Source organism: Cannabis sativa, chromosome 9, assembly GCF_029168945.1.
Source record: "Cannabis sativa cultivar Pink pepper isolate KNU-18-1 chromosome 9, ASM2916894v1, whole genome shotgun sequence".
In the NCBI taxonomy this organism is placed as follows: domain Eukaryota; kingdom Viridiplantae; phylum Streptophyta; class Magnoliopsida; order Rosales; family Cannabaceae; genus Cannabis; species Cannabis sativa.
In genome coordinates this window covers 3,072,512-3,094,412 of record NC_083609.1, presented here as the reverse complement: position 1 = coordinate 3,094,412, position 21,901 = coordinate 3,072,512, and the positions used below count along the sequence as shown (strand labels likewise).

General features: G+C 29.9%; 4 protein-coding genes across 4 annotated transcripts; 1 reads left to right on the top strand and 3 right to left on the bottom strand.

The window, feature by feature from the left end:
• Positions 1-1,349: 1,349 nt before the first annotated feature.
• LOC115722671 (peroxygenase-like) lies at positions 1,350-4,142 on the top strand. The gene is made up of 6 exons (XM_061103775.1): positions 1,350-1,508; positions 1,611-1,760; positions 1,843-1,928; positions 2,916-3,010; positions 3,114-3,239; positions 3,781-4,142. The coding sequence occupies exons 1-6, from the start codon at positions 1,397-1,399 to the stop codon at positions 3,932-3,934; spliced, it is 723 nt and encodes a 240-aa protein (XP_060959758.1). The 5' UTR covers positions 1,350-1,396; the 3' UTR covers positions 3,935-4,142.
• LOC115722650 (acid phosphatase 1) lies at positions 4,101-5,851 on the bottom strand. The gene is made up of 3 exons (XM_030651910.2): positions 4,832-5,851; positions 4,539-4,748; positions 4,101-4,443 (listed from the first exon to the last, which is right to left on the bottom strand). Exons 1-3 carry the CDS (start codon positions 5,209-5,211, stop codon positions 4,266-4,268), a joined length of 768 nt encoding a protein of 255 aa, XP_030507770.1. The 5' UTR covers positions 5,212-5,851; the 3' UTR covers positions 4,101-4,265.
• A 234-nt stretch (positions 5,852-6,085) lies between these two features.
• LOC115722651 (large ribosomal subunit protein uL14x/uL14z/uL14y) lies at positions 6,086-8,420 on the bottom strand. Its single transcript, XM_030651911.2, has 4 exons — positions 8,275-8,420; positions 7,647-7,931; positions 6,491-6,532; positions 6,086-6,355 (listed from the first exon to the last, which is right to left on the bottom strand). The coding sequence occupies exons 1-4, from the start codon at positions 8,285-8,287 to the stop codon at positions 6,273-6,275; spliced, it is 423 nt and encodes a 140-aa protein (XP_030507771.1). The 5' UTR covers positions 8,288-8,420; the 3' UTR covers positions 6,086-6,272.
• A 2,342-nt stretch (positions 8,421-10,762) lies between these two features.
• On the bottom strand, positions 10,763-14,740 carry LOC115722205 (uncharacterized). The gene is made up of 4 exons (XM_061103774.1): positions 14,528-14,740; positions 14,264-14,418; positions 11,685-13,503; positions 10,763-11,253 (listed from the first exon to the last, which is right to left on the bottom strand). Exons 3-4 carry the CDS (start codon positions 13,389-13,391, stop codon positions 11,083-11,085), a joined length of 1,878 nt encoding a protein of 625 aa, XP_060959757.1. The 5' UTR covers positions 13,392-13,503; positions 14,264-14,418; positions 14,528-14,740; the 3' UTR covers positions 10,763-11,082.
• Positions 14,741-21,901: the final 7,161 nt, after the last annotated feature.

The window sequence follows — 21,901 nt, the reverse complement described above, 5'->3', positions numbered from 1 at the left end:
GAAGATTTAATGAAGAAGAAGAAAAGAGAGGTTAAAAGGCATTTGGGCGGGCTGGGCTTTTTTTTTGACCAATCTCAACGGGCCAATATAGGCCCGCCGTTATTGGTAACCACGGCTGGACCAATAACGAAGGGCCTATATTGGCCCGTCAAGATTGGCCAAAAAAATACTATTTTTGGCCAAAAAAAAATACCATTTTCAGCCAAAAAAAAATAAAGAAACAAAATATCAAAACTCACCAAGATGAAGCTTCAATCAATTCTCAAGCTTCCTTTATGTTGTATGAAGCTTACCCAAACATATTTCAATCTAAAACATTCAAATGCAAGCTAACATTTCAATATTTTACTAATTTTTTAGACTAAAATAAATTAACAACTATTAGGATAAAAATATCAAAAAAATAAAATAAATCAATAGTATATATTTAAGCTCACCTTTTTTTTGAAATGGTTGTGATGAAATAGAAGAAGAGAACATTGATGTTCGCTTGAAATTTTGGATTAGAGGAGAATGGCTGCCATTTTCTCAATGGGAAAGGAAATAGGGTTTTTTTTGGAAGATGTAATGAAGAAGAAGAAAAGAGAGGTTAAAAGGCGTTTAGGCGTGCTGGGCTTTTTTTTTTTTACCAATCTCGACGGGCCAATATAGGCCCACCGTTATTGGTAACCACGGCTGGACCAATAATGGGGGGCCTATATTGGCCCGTCGAGATTGGTCAAATTTTAAGTTTTACGATTTTTTTTTAAAAAATTACGCCTATCTCGACACGCACACGCGAACCCGCCGAGATTGCTCAAATTTGAAGTTTTAAAAATAGCAATAACGGCGGGCCTATATAAACCCGCCGTTATTGCTATGCTCAGAATTTTTTTTAAAAAAAAAAAAAATCAAGCCTATCTCGACACGCACACGCGAGCCCGCCGAGATAAGGGTGCCAGATAAGCCTTTTTTGTTGTAGTGCAAACAACCTCTAAGTCTTTTATCTTTCTCTCTAGAGTTACCATTGCTAATATTAAACGTAGTACCAATATGGGGACACACGTATTAGTTCTAGTGTTGGATAAAGATTATTCTTGGTTGGGGACTATAACCTCCTCTATTTACTGTAAATGATTTACAGTTTTAATTTATAATAACAAAGTATATCAAAAAAAAAAAAACCTTGTAGTAGAAGAAACGAAAGAGTTTCACACCAAAGACACATTTACTTCTCAATGCCAAATGTAACATATATCTTAACTTTTAACACATAATAACAAAATGCTAGGCATGCATTCCTTGCTATTGCCACGACTACTCTTTCCCATTGCCACGCATTAACTCATTACTCATTTCTTCTCCTTTATAATCCAAACTCTAAAACCACAAATGTTTTCAAATTGGACAAAAAACCATGGCTACTTTCTTCATGGAAAATGATGCTTTAGCCACAGAAGCTCGTTATGCCCCTGTAACTTATGAAAGAAAGGTTAGAAGTGACCTTGAAACCACTCTTCCAAAGCCATGTAAGTTCAATTCTCAACTCGGATTGTTATTTGTTATGTAGTTTATGGTAAAGGGTCATAGAAATATATGACATTTTTGTTATATATAAATATATATAACAGATTTGGCAAGAGCATTGGTAGCACCTGACACAAGTCACCCAACTGGAACACCAGAACATAAACATTACAACCTGAGTGTTCTTCAGCAACATGTTGCTTTTTTTGACCAAGATGATAATGGAATCATTTACCCTTGGGAGACTTACTCTGGTAAAAAAAAATAATACTTTATTATATTAAAAATTCATTACTCAATTCCTTAATTTTACTCTTTTATTTTTCTTTGATTAAGGTCTGCGTGCTATTGGTTTCAATGCCTTTGCTTCTCTTATCATAGCCATTATTATCAATGCTGCTCTTAGTTATCCAACTCTGCCTGTAAGTTTATTATTATTATTATTATTAAGCTAATTAGGATTTTTTTTTTTCAAAATTGGTTGGATTTTGTTTGGCTTAGCTTTCATAAGTTTTTTTTTTTAGCTTTTATAATTAAAAAAGTCATTTAATTAGGAGTGTTTGGATAAAAAATTAAAAAGTTATTTTTAATGGAATAATTACATAAGGTACCATTTTTTTAAAAAAAATATTTACACTTTTACGTTTAAAGAATGTTTTTTTACATTTTACGGTTTTCTAAAAAAATAACACAAATACAACATAAAATCAATAAAATCAATAAGAAAACTATATAAAAGCAACATCAAAATAACACCAAAAAATAATATACATATAACAAAAAATCAACAATAAATTAATAAAATTACAACACAAAAAGACCGTTTATTCTTTAAATAAAATCAAAAAAAATCGTAAAAATGTTTAAAAAATCGTAAAATTGTATTTTTATAATTTTTTTTTGTTGTTGTTTTTATGTTTTTGTAAAATAATTCATTTTTTCATATAAGTGTTTTTTTGGAAGAAGTTAGAATTTTTAGGTTCTCTTAAAAAAGATTTTTTGAGAAATTATTTTTAAAATTAAAATAATTTAAATATATAATTTCTAATTTACATGATTTTTCTATTCATTAAATTTTAAAAATAAATTAAAGATTATGTTTATTTTATACTTCTACTTATAAGTAAAATTAAAAGTTTAACAAAACAAGAATTTATATACTAAATGCTACTTCCAAACTCAAAAAAAATTTTATTTTTCATTTCTTTTTAATTTTATCAAAACCAAAATATGGGGCACAATTCGGTACATTAAATAGTTGTGACCTTTCAGTAAAATTGTGAACGAAATTGGACGATTTGGTAAATTTTAAAATAAAAATCCTATTGAAAAATTTGTGTGTTTTTTTATTATTATGTTGAATGTTAGAGCTAATTATGGTCTAAATTATTATTTTTGTTGATTTGAAGGGATGGTTCCCATCTCCTTTCCTTCCAATATATATTCACAACATTCACAAAGCCAAGCATGGTAGTGATTCTGGAACATATGACACAGAAGGAAGGTGCATAATTAATTCAACTCTACAAAATTAATGCATGAATATTGACCAATCTAATGAGAAATTATTTACTTACCATTTTTCTTTTAATGGGTTTTTTTTTCAGGTACATGCCAATTAATCTAGAAAATGCATTTAGCAAATATGCACTTACAGTCCCTGACAAATTGAGCTTTGGTGAGCTTTGGAACATGACAGAGGCAAACAGACTTGCATTTGACCCATTTGGCTGGTATCATCTCAAATCTGATACCCTTTAAAGAAGGGATTTTTACACCATTTTTAACTTTTATACTGTTCAATTTTTCACTTTTATGGTTTTTTTTATTCTTTTTAATTATAATTTTACGGTGTCCTTAGACAAATACTTTGAAGATAACAAGTGGTCAACTATTCAATCAAATGATATTGAGCATGTTTTCCATCTTTTCTCGATTTTCTCGAGAAACAAGTGGCTTAAATTTTTTTGCAAAATTGTGCTTAATTTTACATGTAGCAATTCCGCCAAAATTTCTTCTTTAGTTGGGGGAAGAACCTGTACGAATCAAATTTTTTGAGGAACATATCGAGATAGAAATGGACTTTGATTAGACAACTTGGAAAACAAGTGTTAGAATTTAGAAGTAGCTCATATTCATCTTATATATGGTATTTCTAATAACAAGGATAAACACAATAATGTGAAACCATACTTTTTAGGTTAAATATGAGATAATCCCTACTTTCACTAATGGTTTTAGATTATGAATTATATGATGTGGTTTAAATTGCAGGGCTGCAAGTAAGTTGGAATGGGGATTGTTGTATGTTCTAGCCAGAGATGAAGAGGGTTTTCTCTCTAAAGAAGCAGTGAGGAGAATGTATGATGGAAGTTTGTTTGAGTATTGTGCTAAGCTCAATCTGGGTGATGAAGATAAAATGTACTAATGCTTCTAAAATTATGTATAATATATTTAGAGAAGTGTGTAGTTGCAAGTGGAATAATTTTGAGAGGAAAGTTAAGAAGTCAAAACCATTTTTAAGTTTAGTTCATGTTTAAAGTGTGCTTGTTATGTAACTATGTTTATATCATCTTCCATTGTATTGTTTTAGATTTTAATGTAAAAGCTTTGCCAAATATTTATTAAGAGAGAAATGTTGAATGGTACAAATATCTTATGTAGAACTAGAAGTAGCAAAACATAAGCCTTATTAGGCAATCAATTTTTGGTTGAATCAATCTTCAAACACCCAAAAAATAAATAAGGTTTCTTTTGTTTTAACAAACATGGTACATTGGGTTGGGAAGTTTAAATGTTCTCTTTGCATTTGGAATTCCCTCAATGCTGCTGTATTGGTCACCAACAATACCCCAAATTCTGTACCCTTTGTTGATCAATTCTTTTCTAGCTTTAGTTTTGTAATCTTGGACAGAGGAAAGTTCATCTTCATGTGACCTATATATACAAAATTATAAAGACAATTAATTTCTAATCAAAACCATGTAAAGAGTTATTAAAGGCATTTCTTTTTTGGGAGGGACTAAACTGACCTTAGGATCAAATTGGTCCATCCATGAATATCAACACTCAAAAGATTCTTAGTTGTTTCTGATCTGAGATGTTCTCTTCTTGAAGAAATCAAAAAGATCTGCAAACCTCTTGATTTTAACTCATTGAAGAGTCTTAGGGAGTGATCCAAAACAGGTGCTTTACTTTCACTTTGCCATTCCTCAAAAGAGGTCATATTCAGTTTGTCTCCCCTGTAAATATATACATAATTTATACATAAATAATGATAAAAATTAATGAAAACCAAGATAGAAAAACTGCATGAACTTATTACCCATAATGGTGTTTTTTGTAGAAAGGGACAGTGGACAAAAGGGTATCATCAATATCGAAAATCCAAGCATCTTTGCCATCTTTCTTCAAATTGCAACTTGTGCTGAGAAAGACTATGCATTCCTCTATGGCTCTTTCTGAGTCAACTTTGTACTGAGTTGAAGTCACATACTTTCCAATGTAACTAGCACATTCTTCGGGGACAACTTCGAAGCCTCGAATGTTGTGAAGCTCGACGTTCATTCTCCAGCTCTCGCAGTAGTTTCTCAGTGAGATTTGGAGACCATTTTTGGTTCTCTGATTCAAAATGTTCCAATCTGCAACTGCTATGCTAAGGCAAAGGCTCAAAGAGCATAACAAGAGGATTTGGCTTCTTCCCATTCTGGTTTTTTAATTTGGTTTATTGTAGGAAGATAGATTTATGGAGAAGTATATTTATAGAGGGTTTGTTTGTCTCTCTCCAACAGTGGATTTGGATTAAGGGGATTAAACCGGGTCACATGGGATTTGGTATTCTGTAATGAGGTATCACAGGCTGTTTAAGAGTAAGCAAAGTAGTGGAGAAGAGGTGATCTTGGATTGTATTGTAAAATGACATTTTAAGTACTGAAAAAGATAATACTAAATTGGATTAGAACATGTGTTATGTTAATTAATAGGTTTACAATAATATGCAATTATGCAGTTGGCCTTGTGAGATTGTCCCTTTTTGGAAGTATATGGGAACATGGGATGAGTGAGTTTATGCAACTCTTTAGATAGTCAAATGATGAGGAAGCAACTAAAGCTTAATAATAATATAAATGAATTTTTTCAGCAAAAAAAATATACATAATGTATATATAATTGAATTTGAGCTATACAATTTAGGCATGTCATGTGTGGTAGGTATGTTTGACTAAATATTGCCAACTCCCCTTCCCACTTATATCATGTTTCCACGTTTTGTTTTGTTATTTAATTTTGAAACCCTTGTTTCCACATCATTTGACAACTAAGAACTGAGAAGCTAAGATCTCCATTAAATTGAATGAAGTTTCTTATAAAGTTGATCAAAGTACAAAAGAGTTGAATTACATTGAAATTATTGGGGGGTTTTATGACATAACATTATGATTACCTAAATAAATTTAGTTGTCTATAATTTGCTTTTTCATGTTAATAGTTTAACATAACACTACAACACTAAGGATTTTGTACCAACTATTAATGATTAGGCTTAGTTTGTTATATAAATGAAATAACAGTCACAAAATAATAAGGTAAATTTCAACTTCATAAGAGAGTGCATATAAAATGCAGGACAAAAACAAGTAGGATAACTCTTGATCAACAAAACTTCTTTAAATGTATACCAAACCTTGCTAAAAAAAAGCAAAACGAGTTTGAATTTCACAAATGTCTGCAACTATCCTAAAGAAAAAAGGCTAGAGTCAAGACACTTAAACAATAGCATTGGCTGCGCTCGCGATTCTTGGCCATAGATCAGCACACTCCTTTCCGATAGGACCGGTAATGGCAGACCCTAAAAAAATCAACAAAAGAAACAATAAGTAAAGCTAGAATATTATCAAGGAAACCATGTACGAAAACCTCATGCCAATGTGAGAAAATTGGCATTTCAGAGAAGATAACTGAGTTTTAGTTCATATAACTATACCTTTCATTTCTCCCTTGGGGTTGACAATAACACCAGCATTATCTGCAAATGAAATTATAGCAAACAAATAGTTAGAATATTGACAATGAATCACAAATTTTTTTAAAAGCATCAAGGAATTGACTTGCAAAAGAATGAGTCTTCAAAAACTAAGCAGAAGCAACTTATAAAACTAACATTAAAGAAAACAAATGTAGAATCCTAATGGAGCAGATGTGAGCATTAAAAAGCCAAGGCACACCTGTAACGATGGACACAGTTGATTTTCCAGAAATGTAACCGTATCAACCGTAAATGTAAAGGATGATACATGACTTATGTCTGGTTGTATATACACTAACTAGTACTCCAATATTTGTAAATAAAAAGACAAGATAAAAGCTTCATTTTAAAAAAAGAAACATAAGAAAAAATTTGTTAAAACACAATGAAAGTAGTATGAAGCTAAAATATCCCAACCTTGACAGGGATAGTAAACATAATTACCATCCGGGTATTGGGGTGAGGTTGGTATTTACAATATTGCTGGGTATGGGAAGTGTGAAGGAACAGTTATATACAATTCTCCACACCACATCACCAGCAATACAACTATCTTAAGTTTACAATAGACCCAAAAACAATTACTCACACATAATAAATTACTTCAAAAATGAGAATACATATAAAAAAATTATCAAACTGCAAAAAGCAAGATACTACAAGGGGTGCATTCAATGAAATATTCTGCAAATAGATTTAGCTGGTTCAGAAAGTATCAACATCATAGTACACATAGCACACTGAATAGTAAGACATGGATGTACACATGCATCAGGATAGCACATAAACAACAATCTTTTCTTCGAACAATACCCAAAATAAGCCTTTAGATTCATCCTCACATTTAGATGAGTAAATAGAAAACAAAATATCATTATCTTACTTGGCATCAACTAATCAAACTTTACTTGGAATACAATAACAAGAGACATTCCTTAATGATCATAAATTCAAACGGACCAATCAATTTCAATCGGAAACTGCACAGCACCAACATTCCCTACAAGCTATTTCAACTAGACTATTTGAACAAAAGCAAAACTATAAATGAAATTAGAAAATTGTAAGCAAATAACTTACTAAACAGCTAAAATACAAAATTTAAAACGTTTACCTTCAAAGTACATAAAGACACCATCCTTTCGGCGCCATGGCTTGCGCTGCCTAACTATGACAGCAGGCAAAACCTTCTTCCTCAGATCAGGCTTTCCTTTCTTAACAGTGGCCATAACCATGTCACCAACACAAGCAGATGGCAACCTGTTCAAACGACCCTTGATTCCCTTTACGGAAATGATGTAAAGGTTCTTAGCTCCAGTGTTATCAGCACAATTCACAGTGGCTGCCACTGGCAAACCCAGTGACATCCTGAACTTGTTCCCTGCGGAACCTCCACGCCCTATACCAAAAAAACTAACAGGTTATAATGTATTACTTCAAAATGAAAACCAAATACCCCTTAGAAAAATCTACAGTGTAACAAATTCCTCTGCAATAAAAGCTTTTAAATTTTCCATTTTAACTTCGATAATTGTAAATAATCAACAAAACCCACCTATAAAACGTATTCAAAGCTCACATTGCTAATGATCTAACACCTATGCATGTAGATCTCATACTAAACAGGTAAAGAAACAAATCAAAAACTCAAGCTATGTTCGCAATCAATGGAATGACAATAAAATTGCTAAGTTATACGCTAACTTCAAATGAAAACAAAACGAATTGGAAAATGAACTGACCTCGCTTCGACATTGTGGGTTGCTGCTGGAGACGACTGAAAGTGATGCTAGGGTTTTTGAGGGTATTTATAAAGAGAGAGAGGTATTAGGGTTCAGCTAGATCACACTTTCTCATATTCCCAATTAGCCCTTGGTCTTTTAGTCGAATACCATTTTTTTACTGGGCCTTATAATAGATGGGCCTAGATGGACCATTGGTTGTCTTTGGGCTTTCTTTCCTTTGGAATTTATTAAGAAATTATTTCACAAATACACAAAAACAACAAAAAAAAAATTACAAAAATACGGTTTCACGGAATTTTAGATAATTTTACGATTTTTTTTATTTTATTTACAGAAAATGTGGTCTTGCTATGTTGTACTCTTGCTAATTTTTTGTTATTATTTTGATGTTATTTAGATGTTATTTTTAAGTTATTTTTATGTAATTTTCTTGTTATTTTTTCGTGTTGTTTTTATGAAAAATCGTAGAAATGCAAAAAATATATATATATATTCTTTAAACGTAAAATGTAATTTTTTTACAAAATGGTGTCTTATGTAATTATTTCATTTATTAAATTATTTTTTTAAGCTCTTTTGTTAAAAAAAAGAAATTATGGTATTTTAACTTAGGATACTTCTACAATGTTAGGGGGTTCGTTGATGCACCCTTATTTGTTTCAACATCTGAGAAAAAAATTTAGTCCAATTCTTTTCATGGTCATTTACGTTGTATTTATTTAAAACATCTTGCAAAATTTTGAGAAGTTCAGAAAATATAAAACAGTCGAAAACATGGCTTAAACAGTCTATTGCACGCGAGATTTTTTATTTTATACAAGTATAAAATAGACTTCTTAAACTCTATTTTCGGCATATTAAATTTTTTAAATTCTTTTAAAATTATACAATATGTCTTAAATAACTATAATGTAAACGACCATAAAAAAAAATTAGTCAAAAAAATTCTCCCAAATATTAAAAAGATAAGAGTGGGTGCATCGGTGAACCTTAAGCAGATACATGTAGAATTTTTCTTTAACTTGTATTATTGCTAAAATATAGATAATCTTGTAAAAAGCTTGCTCTATGGTGTACCAAAAATTTATCAAAATTTATCACATTGTAAAAGTTGATACAATACATACAATCATACAATGCTTTATATTTACCTTCATACCAATTTTAATATTAGATGTTTATATAATACACTCCACTAAAACAGATTATTATCGCCAAAAATTAAACTTAAATATTTACAACTATAAGTTAAACTTAAGTATTTATGGCACGTATTACTCTTTTTAAATTTGTTGTCATGATCAAAGAATTATTTACCTAAACACATTACAATAAGCAAATTTAGATGGTATACTAACTTTTGCCATTTTTTTACAAAAATACTGTCAGGCGATATTTTTTACTTTTTTACTGTATTTTTTTATAAGTTCATATTGCAGTATACTGTGTTAAGTTTTCACTGTTGTTCTACCGGTGTTTTTTAGTTGTTTTACTTTTTGTTTTGGGTTGTTCTGTTTTGTGTTCTACTGGTATTTTATAAAAACACAATATTTTTTAAAAGATTTCCGTGTGATAGTATTTTTGTAAAAGTTAACCCAAATTCCAGTATTTTTGTAAGTTTCCTTACAATATGGTCTTTCCAAACCAAACTCAATCAACACCACATCCCACAACATGAAAAAGAGCCTTTTGCAAAGAGTTTCCAAGAGAATCAAATCACTAAAAATTACTCTGAAAACTGAAAAAAGTCAGTAATATCTGCCATGACAAAATTATACAAATTGCCATTATATGATACAGAATCTAGCATTTCTGTGACAAAAATAGAATCAGTCCCAACACTGAAATCCAATCAAGCATTTCTATGACAAAAAAATAGAATCAATACCCCTCAATTTCAAAAATCTCTGATCATGTTCCCACAAATTTCTTTGTGATCCGCTCCCAATTCACCTTGATTTTCTGTCGGGGTCGAAGGTTCACATCTGCTCGAGGAATGACTTTTGACATGAAGTTTTAAGTTTTTTAAAGAAAAACACAAATGTCAATAGAAGCAAACCATCCCCCGAAACATTACGGGCATAGACAAATACAAGAGAAAGGAAAGCATACTATTCTTCAATCACGCTAGAAGCGATTAGTCACTTCGAACTGCCAGCTTTATTGTATGAATCAGTACATCCTGTAGGGAAAATCTGTGTTAGAACTTTGAAGTAAGAATTTTTGCAATAATGGCAAGAATCGAACAAAGTAGTTTAGGCACGGTATGAGCAATACCCTTTATCTCGCTCCACACGCAGATTCGAGTCAAGACTTGGGGAGCCATCACAGAACAAAAAGCCCTGATGATCTTGATACAAGAAGATGCTACTCAGAGAGCAGTGAGCACCACAATCAAATTTCTAAACTAAGCAAAAGTTACTCAAAAGCTCCATGGCTCATCTAATCCTTCAAGGTAAGAATTACTCACAGAGAAACTTGCACATTTTATGGTAAGAAAGTTCAATAATATTGCTTCAGACGAGTGAAAATCGTCGAGAAGTAGATTTCATACAAAGGCAACACTATCAAAAGATTGTACATTCAACTACATGTAACTTTTGGGGGCAAGAATCAAGACACAAAACCCAATCAGACCAACTAAAATTAAGAAAAAATAATAATACTTAATATTGATTTCTAGAAAACAAGGTAAAAATAATCTCAATCTTAGTATAAATAGCTATATCATAATTGGTAACTTACTCACAGGTGTAATACAGTAAGAGAAATACAATAACTACACTAACTTCAACCTTGTTCTTGCTACTTCAATTCATGTACATCTTTTGGCCGGAGAGTATGACTCCGTGAATGGATTATTGCTACTGCAATCGAGAAAGACTGTAGTACGGACAGAGTCCGTTGAAACTGAATAAAATGCAAATCATCCTGGACATTCACAATTCTCAACGTCGGTGTGCTAGGTTCCGAACCCTGAAAGATTAGACAAAAGAATCAACACAACAAAATTCAGATAAAGAAAGTACTCTATAGGGATAAATCATCCAAAATATATGGAATCTCAATCGAAATGAACCCTATAGGGATTAGTACAGATTGATATAGTTTGACAGAAAATAAAGGATCAACTAGTTATGGGAAATTTGCCAAACTAACAACTTGAAATTGTACAGTAACCACATTGAATTTACACTGTGCCACCATAACGGTCATACAATGTAAATTTATGGTCGCAAAACAACTGTTATGATTGTTTTATGGTCGTAGAGTGTTGCTTATACTATTAACAAATTTCATAATACACTTAAAATTTATGTTAACATTGTATGCATATAATCATCATTCTTGAAAATGGTAAAGAAATGAAGATAAAATTGCACCATAAAAAGATAAAGCTGACTGACCTGTATAGTAAAATCAAATGATTTGCATTCCCCTTGGGTGTTAGGCAAAACATCATTGTTGCTTGATATGGGTTTAAGTATCTTGAGAGGACAACCTATGTCCCAACCACCACAGTCACAAACCCCACCAGATTTCCATCTTTCGGTGAGACTGGAAGGACCTGCATTTCTTGTTCTTGGTCCACCATGAACACCAGCTGGGATCAAAATGTCCATACTTGTGGAGCAATCACCACTATTTCGAAAACCTTCAGAGGCTTCCAATGACTTAGTGGTTTGTTTGATCCCAACTTTCTTGAGAAATCCCAAGCCCCAACCTCCAGGCTCCTCCTTCTGACTGTTGACAATGTGGTCTTTTACAACCACTGCAGCCAATTCAAAATTTGTAGGAGGAAGATCTTCTAACCTACCAGACCCTACTGCTGATTCGTGATTGTCACTTGTATCGAGGGATGATTCCAAGGAGCAGTCTTCCAGTATTGCAGACGATCCACTATACTTAGGCACGGTTTTATGTTTAGATGAGATACTATTCTTAAATACTTCTGACATTTTCTTTGTAAAGGCTTTACTCTTCCTGAGATTATGGCTACAAGTTTGCAATTCTGTCATATAATGTTCATTTCCACCGTACAATACAAACTCGGTCTCCATGATTTTTGAATTGCTCGGGGCGAGGGTGAAAGAGCTTGAAACTTTCATCTTTGCAACAAGGTGAGAATGACTATCACTAATCTCATGATCCTTTTGCCCACCACCCTTTCCTGAATGGAACAAGTATATATAGTCAACACCCTTGTCACCACCCTTTGACTCAACTTTCCACAAGTTGGCTACATAGACATCTTTATGATCATCCATGGACAAAACAAAATGAGGATTTCCACCCTTCCAAGTACATTGGAGCATCCCCTGATTGATAGTGGCAGTAGCAGACGATGAAGTTTGATCCGAACAAGCAGAATTCGTGCTCGATGAATAAACAAGCCTTTTTTGTGTGATATCAGATCCATATTTGTTTCTTTCCCTGGTTGGAGTACCCTTGTTCACATTCAATGGCGACGACATACTTAACACGCTAGGAGATTCCATATAATCATAGCATATTGAATCATTGACATCATTGGAATTTACATTTTTCGAGTTTGCATTGCTATCTAATGCTCCATATTGCTGTAGCAAAGGGCTCTTCAAGATGTTTAACATACTCTTGCTTCCCATGATTGTACCCAAAACCAATTGTCCTGTCGGGCTTATAACCAAATTTTCAGTCCCGGCTATCATTGGACACGCGAATACTAATCCAGCTGAATCAAATGCATTCCCACTTCTTGTCTCTGGACTCAAGTTTTCAACCGAGCTCATATTGACCGAAGCATTCCATCGAGCTGCTCTTGAAGCTCTAAAATGAATCAATTCCAAGCAACGACGAAGATACTTTTCATCCAAACTAATCATAGGCTTCGGAATCATATAGTCTAAACCATGAGTACTTTTAAAGAAAGGATGTTTCCCACCACTTTTACCAATTTTCGAATGCTTAACACTTAAGATCAAGGCTTGCTCAGGATTTACCCATCTAATTATTCTTTCTGATTTCGACCTATACTTAACCTCACCACACAACTCCTTCTCCTCACTCAAACTATCTAATGAATCCTCATTTCCAAAGCCAGTTTTCTTACTCTTTACAAATTTATTAGCCATCTTTGTTTTCGCCCGAATAACTAACTTAAACCCAAGCAAACAACCTCTCCACCATCTTCAGTATTCACCAAAAAACCACTCCAAACTCAGTCCAAGCAAACAATATTAAAACCTGAAAACAAAACATCAATAAGAAGAGTTTTATAAGTGCCAAAAGAATCTAAATGGAACCTTTCATAAACAAAATCTATAAGAAAATAATTGAAAGCAATGGAGGTAGGTAATCATGTGTAAAGATAAGGACTTGTTATTCAAAATCTAAACAGTAACACATGATTAATCTATTTAGACTTAAAGAAGAAAATCTAAAGGTTCTACTCATTTCAAATACACCTTTGTATCAAATGCAATAGTGGGTTGTTCTTGTTCTCAACAACTCATAATTATTAAATGATTTACACCTAATCCAAATCAAGAATAATGATTGAGAACATGATTGGTTAGCCAATTAAACAGTACAATAGCAATTAGAAGATACTAACAGATATTAATCAAAATCCAAAATATAATTCTATAAACTAATGGGAATCAAAACTAAGAGATTTTGCCATTCTAATCTGAACCCAACTGAGATAAAAGTCTAATAGGTGAAAATACAAGTCAAGTTCACCTTCTTCCAAAGGCTATTATTGAAAAAGGTAAAGTCTTTCCAATAAATGAGAAAGAAGAACAGCATACCAAAAAAGATCAAATCTTTTCCACAAATTATCTCTCAATTAAAATAATGAAACCCCAGAAACAAAAACCCAACTACTTATTAGAAAAGAGTGGTCACTTAAAGCATAAAGTACTCATAAAAAATTACAATAAACAAAACACTTAAAAAAATAATTAAAAAAAAATTGTTTAACCCTTTTACAGTTTCTCCTTACCTTGAAGAATGGATCCAGCAAAAACCAAGTGAAGTATCCAGAATCTGATGAAGAGAAGAACCAGCTGGTACCCAATAAACCCAACAACACTATCACTTTTTTCTGTTTTTCTTTTTATTATAATTATCAAAATTTGAGCTTGTATTTCCAAAACACTGAAAAGTAAACAATTAAGAAAAAGTTTGAAAGGTCAAAGAGTGGGGTGAGGTGAGAAAATAAAGACCAAAAATAGGCTTAGCACATGGAAGAAGAAAGAGAAGCCACCATGACTAATGATGCCATTATACTAAGTTCCAAAGACCCCTCTCACTCTCTCCTTTCTTCTCTGTTGTGTTCTACTTTTTTCTTCTCTCCTCCTTTTAAGAAAAGAAAAGGGTATAACTGTTTTTAGACATTATTATTATATATACTCAAAACCAAAACCAAAACAAAACACAAGTTAAGTACTTAAGTACTCTCATAAACCATGAGAAACATCATTATAGGCCAAAAAAAAAACAACAAATGAAATGAAAAGAACAGTGGTGGGGTTATGGAGAGAGAGAGAAACAATAGATTCGTAAGCCACGTTGTTTGGGTTGAAATATTTGGTCTCTAACATTGGTAGAGATACTTAAAACCGAGTAATGTTTAGGACCCACTTCTCTCATGTTGTTATTTTTATTTATTTATTTATTTATGAGCCAAAGATATAGTTTTTTTTTAATGAATAGAATTTGCTTTTTTTTTATTTTTATGGAAAAAAAAATCAGTAAATTGTAAAAAAAATTGGGAATATTTTTTTTTTTACATATTTATAATTTTGTCTAAAATAATTTGATGATATAATATAAATAGAGTATTGTTATTGGGCACTAGTATTATTATTGAGTACGTATTTAGTATTTAGAATTTTTAAGATGTATTACCTTATAATTGGTTAGCGATACTCTTTAAAAATTATTGCATTAAATTATATGTGACTCGTATTTAATTTGACCAATATTAATATTAACACTTAACTATAATCTTATAGCATAAGATGCTAAATTATTGTTGTTTGAGAATTTAAAAAAATATATGTATATAAATACATATGCAAATTTATATAATTAGTATGAAAAAAAATGAAATTTCAGTTATTTTAAGTAGTTAAATAAACTTTCATAATTACAATTTTACTAGTGACTTATGGCCACGTAAGTATTATTTAAAAAATAGCAAAAGATAATTGAATTAATGAGATATATATCTCTACAATATATAATCATGATTCAAAATAGAATAATGTTATTTATTATTGTTATTATTATTAAGATAAAGATTGATTGGGTTGCCTAAATAAAATAAAGAGTTAGAAAGAGCAGAAATACAATATTGGAGAGATGATGAGTATGAAAAAGAAAGGAAGAAAATGAAAATTAATGAGCTGGTACGCATTACAGCAACCGGACTCCACTAACTCCAAATCAACACATTAATCCTTATTTTAAAAATTAATATATTGTAATAAATATATATATATATGCATCTATTAATTTATATTTTTTCTATATATATAAAATGAAACAAAATCAACATGTTAAATGTAGTATTAATTATATGGTAAGTCTGTTACACGTATCTAGATTTACATTTATTTACCATGAAAATTGATAGATTTATTACTCTAAAGAAGTAAGAACTTAAATCGTTGTTGTGATTGTAGACTTATCTTATCGACAAGATTAATATAAAGATTTACTAGATTTTATTATGAGAATCTTATTGACTTTTTGGGTAATTATATTTATTTTTATCGTTTTTCCGTTTGATTTTTTTGATTAATTATCCTCATTACTTTACTATTAAGGACTTTTTAGCTAGACATGTGAGAACATAGAGAAGATTTTTATTACTCCTAAGCATTAATTCGTTTATTTGTGATTTATAAAGTTAATATTTTGTTGAATTCATCGTATTAATTGTAAAATATTGTAAGCTGGATTTTGAGAAGATTAATAGCTTTATGGAGTTAGATTCGTCTTTAGTTATTAGTCATTATTATATTAATTTTTTTTGTAATCTTTTTATATTGTGCATTTTAATTATTATTGTTTGTAAATGTTGTTGTTAAAATTTTGGCTAAATTTACTCTCTCTAACAACATTGATATTAATATAGTTTGTATATTTTTCTTGTATCAAAAATATTATTATAGTTACAGTCAATATCTTTTAGCTCTCATTTCTGTAGAGTTTTACGCATCTTGATAGTATTTTTAAAGTATTTTTTTTAAAAAAAAAAGTAAAATATTGAAATTGAAAGTCATTTTATTAAACGAAAATTTATGTTACCAAATTAGGCAACAATTTAATTGGAATAGTGTCCAAGTTGAACAGGCAATAGGGTGAAATATAGAGGTCCTCGCAAATGAATAAGCCGCTATATTTACTGATCGTTGTACAAAATTAAAAAAAAAAAGTAAAATGTTATAAATATTGTGGAAAATTAAACTTTTTATGACTAGCATTACAAAATAATTTGATGTTTTTTTTATAAGTTATTATCTTATATTAGAATTCCAAAAGTACGGATAGAATCGAACATTGTTTTAAAAAAAATATATATCAAAATAAAATTATAAATTTATAAATAATTATAAAAATATATTTTGCAAAATAATCCAATTTTTTCATTTACAACCAAATTATTAGTAATTGGTTAGAGCTACATAGTATTTAGAACCAAATATTTTTTTTTCAAACATTTTAGTTTTAATTTTGTAATTTTTATTTTATTTTTCATTAAAAATTTATTCAATGACCTCTTGAAATAATTTTTTTTGCACTTTGGCCCTCCATACAAGTATTTTTACCCCCGTCCCCCTTTGTCACTTATTTGCAATGTCTCTTCTCTTGTCTGCATTTGTATAAACTAATTAACCACATAATTATTATATTTATGCATATATAATATATAACTAATTATTAGTGATGAGAAATAATTTAATGAGATAAGTTTGAAAATGCATGGTGGAGTGTAAATTAAGTATATTTATATATAATATATGTATGTATAATATTAGAAAAAACATAGATACCCTGTACCTACTTGCCAATATAATTTATTTATACAACATTCTTTTTGTTTTTAGTATAAATTAATTTATTGTTATTTTTCTCAATCATATATATCCATATGCATATGCATATTCTCATATAAATCCAAAATATTTATTATGTATATATATAAAATAAACCCACCGGCGATTTATTAAATAAACTCGCTTCTGATCAATGCAATCACCTCCACTACATTCATTTTCATTTAATATTTATATATTATAAAATTATATATACATCTACTAATATATTTCTTTTGTATACATGTCTTTTGTTCAATTTAAGTATGTATTCCATTTCATTTTTATAAATTATTGGATGATTGAAATCTACGGGGTGTTTATATAATCTGTAATTTATAATTTTAAATTTTAAGATTAAAAAAAATCAGACTAAATGAATTTAATGTGAATAATTTGATTCTAGACCGTTTTAAATTTTCTGGTCACAATTTTAAAAATTTCGGTAACAGTTTAAACCAAACCAATTCATATAATTATTATATATACTTTTTTTTGGAAAAAATTTTAATATATAAGAGCAACTTTAGATAGAATATTAATATTGAGTTTATATTGTTATAATAATAATAATTTTTTATTATTATTTATGTATTATAAACTTATTAAAAGTGAAAAAAAAAATACCGAAAAAATAAATAATTATTGTAAAAAAAATTAGTACAATTATGAAATATAGTTTGGTTTTAAATTTTTAAAAAACTATAATATTAGTTTAGTTTAAAAAAATTAAAAATTCCAACCAAACCAATTGGTAAACACCCTATTCCAAGTTCCAAGCCTCTCATCATGTGCAAGGCTTGAATAATAACGTTATTTTATCTGAAAAATAGTGTGTATGTGTACATTATTGTTATTAAATAAATAATAATATAAGAAACAATGGGAAAGAGACTCGTGTTTTGTGGTATATATAATATAGTTTAAGTGCATATAAAAAAAAATTCTCAAAAAAAAAAGTGCATATAAAGTTTTAATTGTGAGACTTTACTTGTCAAATATTACATTAAAAAAATCATGAAAAGAAGAATTGCATTGTAAACCAAGTATATGTTTAATTAAGCTACGTAAATGATTATATAACAATAATTTCGACATGATATAGATTATTGTATTTTTTATTTAAAATTGCTATTGAGCCGAAATAGTTGGGGATAAAATGCACTTAATTCTTTTTTATTTTTTTTTTAAAAAAAAAAGTTATCAAATCCCTTTTAAAGAAAAATTTATTAAAAAACATTGAATTAATTTTATTTTTTATTGTTATGACTTATGAAGTGTTTTTCATTTCGGCCAAACAATTCTGTTTTTCACTACAAAATTCCTCCATATTTATATTTTTATAAATATTTGGTAGCAAAGCAACCAGAATTCATTAATAAAAGTAAATGTATTAAGAGTTGTTTTTTTTAAGAGTATTAAGAATTATTTTGAATATAAATATTTTACTTATTTTATTAATATGAAATATTTCGTAAGATCACTTGAAAATAAGATTATAAGGCTCGAGATTAGACGAAAGTAGATAATATCATACTAATTTCAATGTTAAAGTAAAAGTAGCGGTGTAACAAAGTAAAAAAACAGAGTGCCTAACAAATATATACTTTAAATTGTACTAATTGATGTAATTTTTCTTTTAGAGAATAAATCAAAACTACCTAGTTATACTACTATCACCTAACTTTTATATACATATATGATTTAAAAATATACCCACCTTCTCAAATTATAATTTGAAAAAAAAAATGGGTGTCTCTATCCTTAATTAATGATAAGAAAACATATCACGAATATAAAAAATTCAATGAAATATATAATGACAATTCGTGACATATATATATATAGCTAGCCCAAAAAGAATAATTTCTCTTAATAATCATAACTAAGTTAATGATATAAAAGAATAAAAATGATGATATATATATGATATGACATATGTTATAATAAAGAATTAATTGGAAAAATTAATAATAATTTAATGGGGAAAAATATAGTTGGTGGTGGTCACTAGTTACTAGGGTTAAATTTGATATGAAATAGTGGAATTATGACATATGAAATAGAAATAATAATGGGCACCTCTTCCACTATTAATTTGAATTTATAGATGCCGTGACCAATTGTAATCACGTGAACTATAATATTTTTCAAACACTATAAATATTTAATTGACCAATTTAGACTTTGGCATCATTGAATTTGAAACATTAGCTAATATTTTATTATTAATATGAGATATCCATGTCATTTGATGTTAACAATTATTCATATAAAATCTATTGTGAATATTGGGTTTGGTTTAATTATAATTACTATCTTTTCTTTCCATAATGATCTAGTAATTTGAGTGGAGTGATTATTATTTTATTGGGTTTGGCCTCAAAGTTTAGTTATGAATTATTAGGTTTTTTTTTGTTACTTAATAATAATCCTACTAGTCTATTTGGTAGAAGGGAAAAATTGGTAGCTAATAGCTAATTATATATAGCTATGGCTAAGAATAATGAATGTGGTAATTTTAATGAGCAAACCATAATGAATAATCCACCTTCAATTGTTTGGTTTAGTGAGATAAGATAGGTAAAAAGTGAGATAGAGAAAATATTTATTTTTATTTACCTATGAAATTAGTGTATAATTATTTAAATATTATTAATTGTTTGATGTAAAAGAGGAACGAAGCTGCAAACCCTATATTTAGATAATAGGTCCAACTTTTATAATACCTTGTTTGGGTTTCTAATCAAAAATTGAGGCAAGAGATTGAATATAATTATATTAGCTCCATAAATTGGAGATCCTATTAATATCCTTAGCTATTTGAGAATTTAAATTTTTAATTATTATTTTAATCAAACTTTTAACATTTAGCTACCTTATCTTGAACTTGAGGAGAGCAATGTTGGTGGGCATCAGTGGTGTCCAACAACTTTAATAGATGGTGTCCCACGATTAGTTAGTGATATTTTTAAAAATTATTTTTTAAAATTATATAGTTTCTAATACTTAATTACACAAATAGTGATATGATATCAAAGAAAATATTAAGCACCAACAATATTTTTTTTAGCAATTCTCACTCAAGCAACGATCTTGATTAAGAGCACATTTTACTCTTGAACACATATTCTTTTCATGTAGACTCACAACCTCAAAATAAATAAAATTAAATACTACAATTGAATCTATATAATAAAAAAATGCAATTCATCCTAATTCAATTGAGCCTCTCGAGTAATGTGTAACTGTAATGTGACGTCTTCAGCTAATTGGGAGGACTACAAAAGTTATTGCTCGACAACTTTGCAAATCTCTCTAACTAGTTCGTATATGTCATGTTGCTCGAGATGAATAGTAACACTTTCTAAATAAAAAGGTTTCAATATTATTTTTGAAAAGTTGTTCATAAAAAATTAAGTGTCTCCCGGATGTTATATTTCTGGACAACTAACTTGTCCATCTCGAAAAGAGTCTTGTGGAATGATATAGTTAAGTCCAAAAAGGAGTTTTCGGATGACTATCATGTCCATTTCAGATCCAGTCTTTAGGAAAGCTAGCCTCACTTCGAGATGGAGTTTTAGTTAGCTAGTTGTCCCTCCTGGAATGGTAGTTACGGATAGTCGACTCCAACATGCTCTATCCTATCTAGAAGCAACATCAACGAGTGTCCTTAATCCCTGAGTCTGGAAGCTCGTATATGTTCTCGATGGCTCTAATACTTAAGTTGATGTGGAGACTTCGCTCAAAGAGGAGTTGGTTAAGGTAGTTATTTCTAACTAATTTAACAGCCTCGTTTCTTGCAGCCACCGACTTTAGGATCTTGATCCTAAGCCTATAAATACCACATTGGCTTGTTATTTTGAGATATGAGATTGAGAGGTGCGAAGAAAATAGAGAGATTGAGTTTGGGTTTGGGTTTTGTAAGAAGAATCTTCTGTAATGAATAAGATTCTTGGGTGTAAGTGTGAGAGTTGAAATACTTAGTGAGAACTCATCAGAGACTCTCGTCCCGATACTGTAGTGTACCTATTCTTGCTCAATAAATAAAAAAGGATTTCAATGGTGTTCTAGGAGTAGAGCCATAGATTACATCGATCTATCAGACTTGAACCAATATATATCTTGGTGTTGATTACTTTATTTTCTACATTTATTATTTCTGGCTTTATATACTCTGTTTGCCCACGTTTTACATTCAATTGTTGTTCTTGATTTGATAATTGTTTGATCGTTTAATATTTTGTTGATTTGATTTCGTACATTTAGTCGTAATTTTCTCACAAATTAGAGCTTGGTAATCGATCAAGAACGCGAAATCATGATTCATTACGCTGCAATTCTTAAAGAAACTTTGAATATCATCAATGGTGAGATTCGAATTGGAAAAGTTCGACGAAATTGTGGATTTTGAACTATGGATAGAAAGTATAAAAAGAATCTTAGTGCTCTAAAAAGTCTCCAAGGTGCTTGGAGATGAGAAGTTATTGGCAGAAAATAAAATAGAGGAAAAAATAGAAAGGGAGGAGATAGCG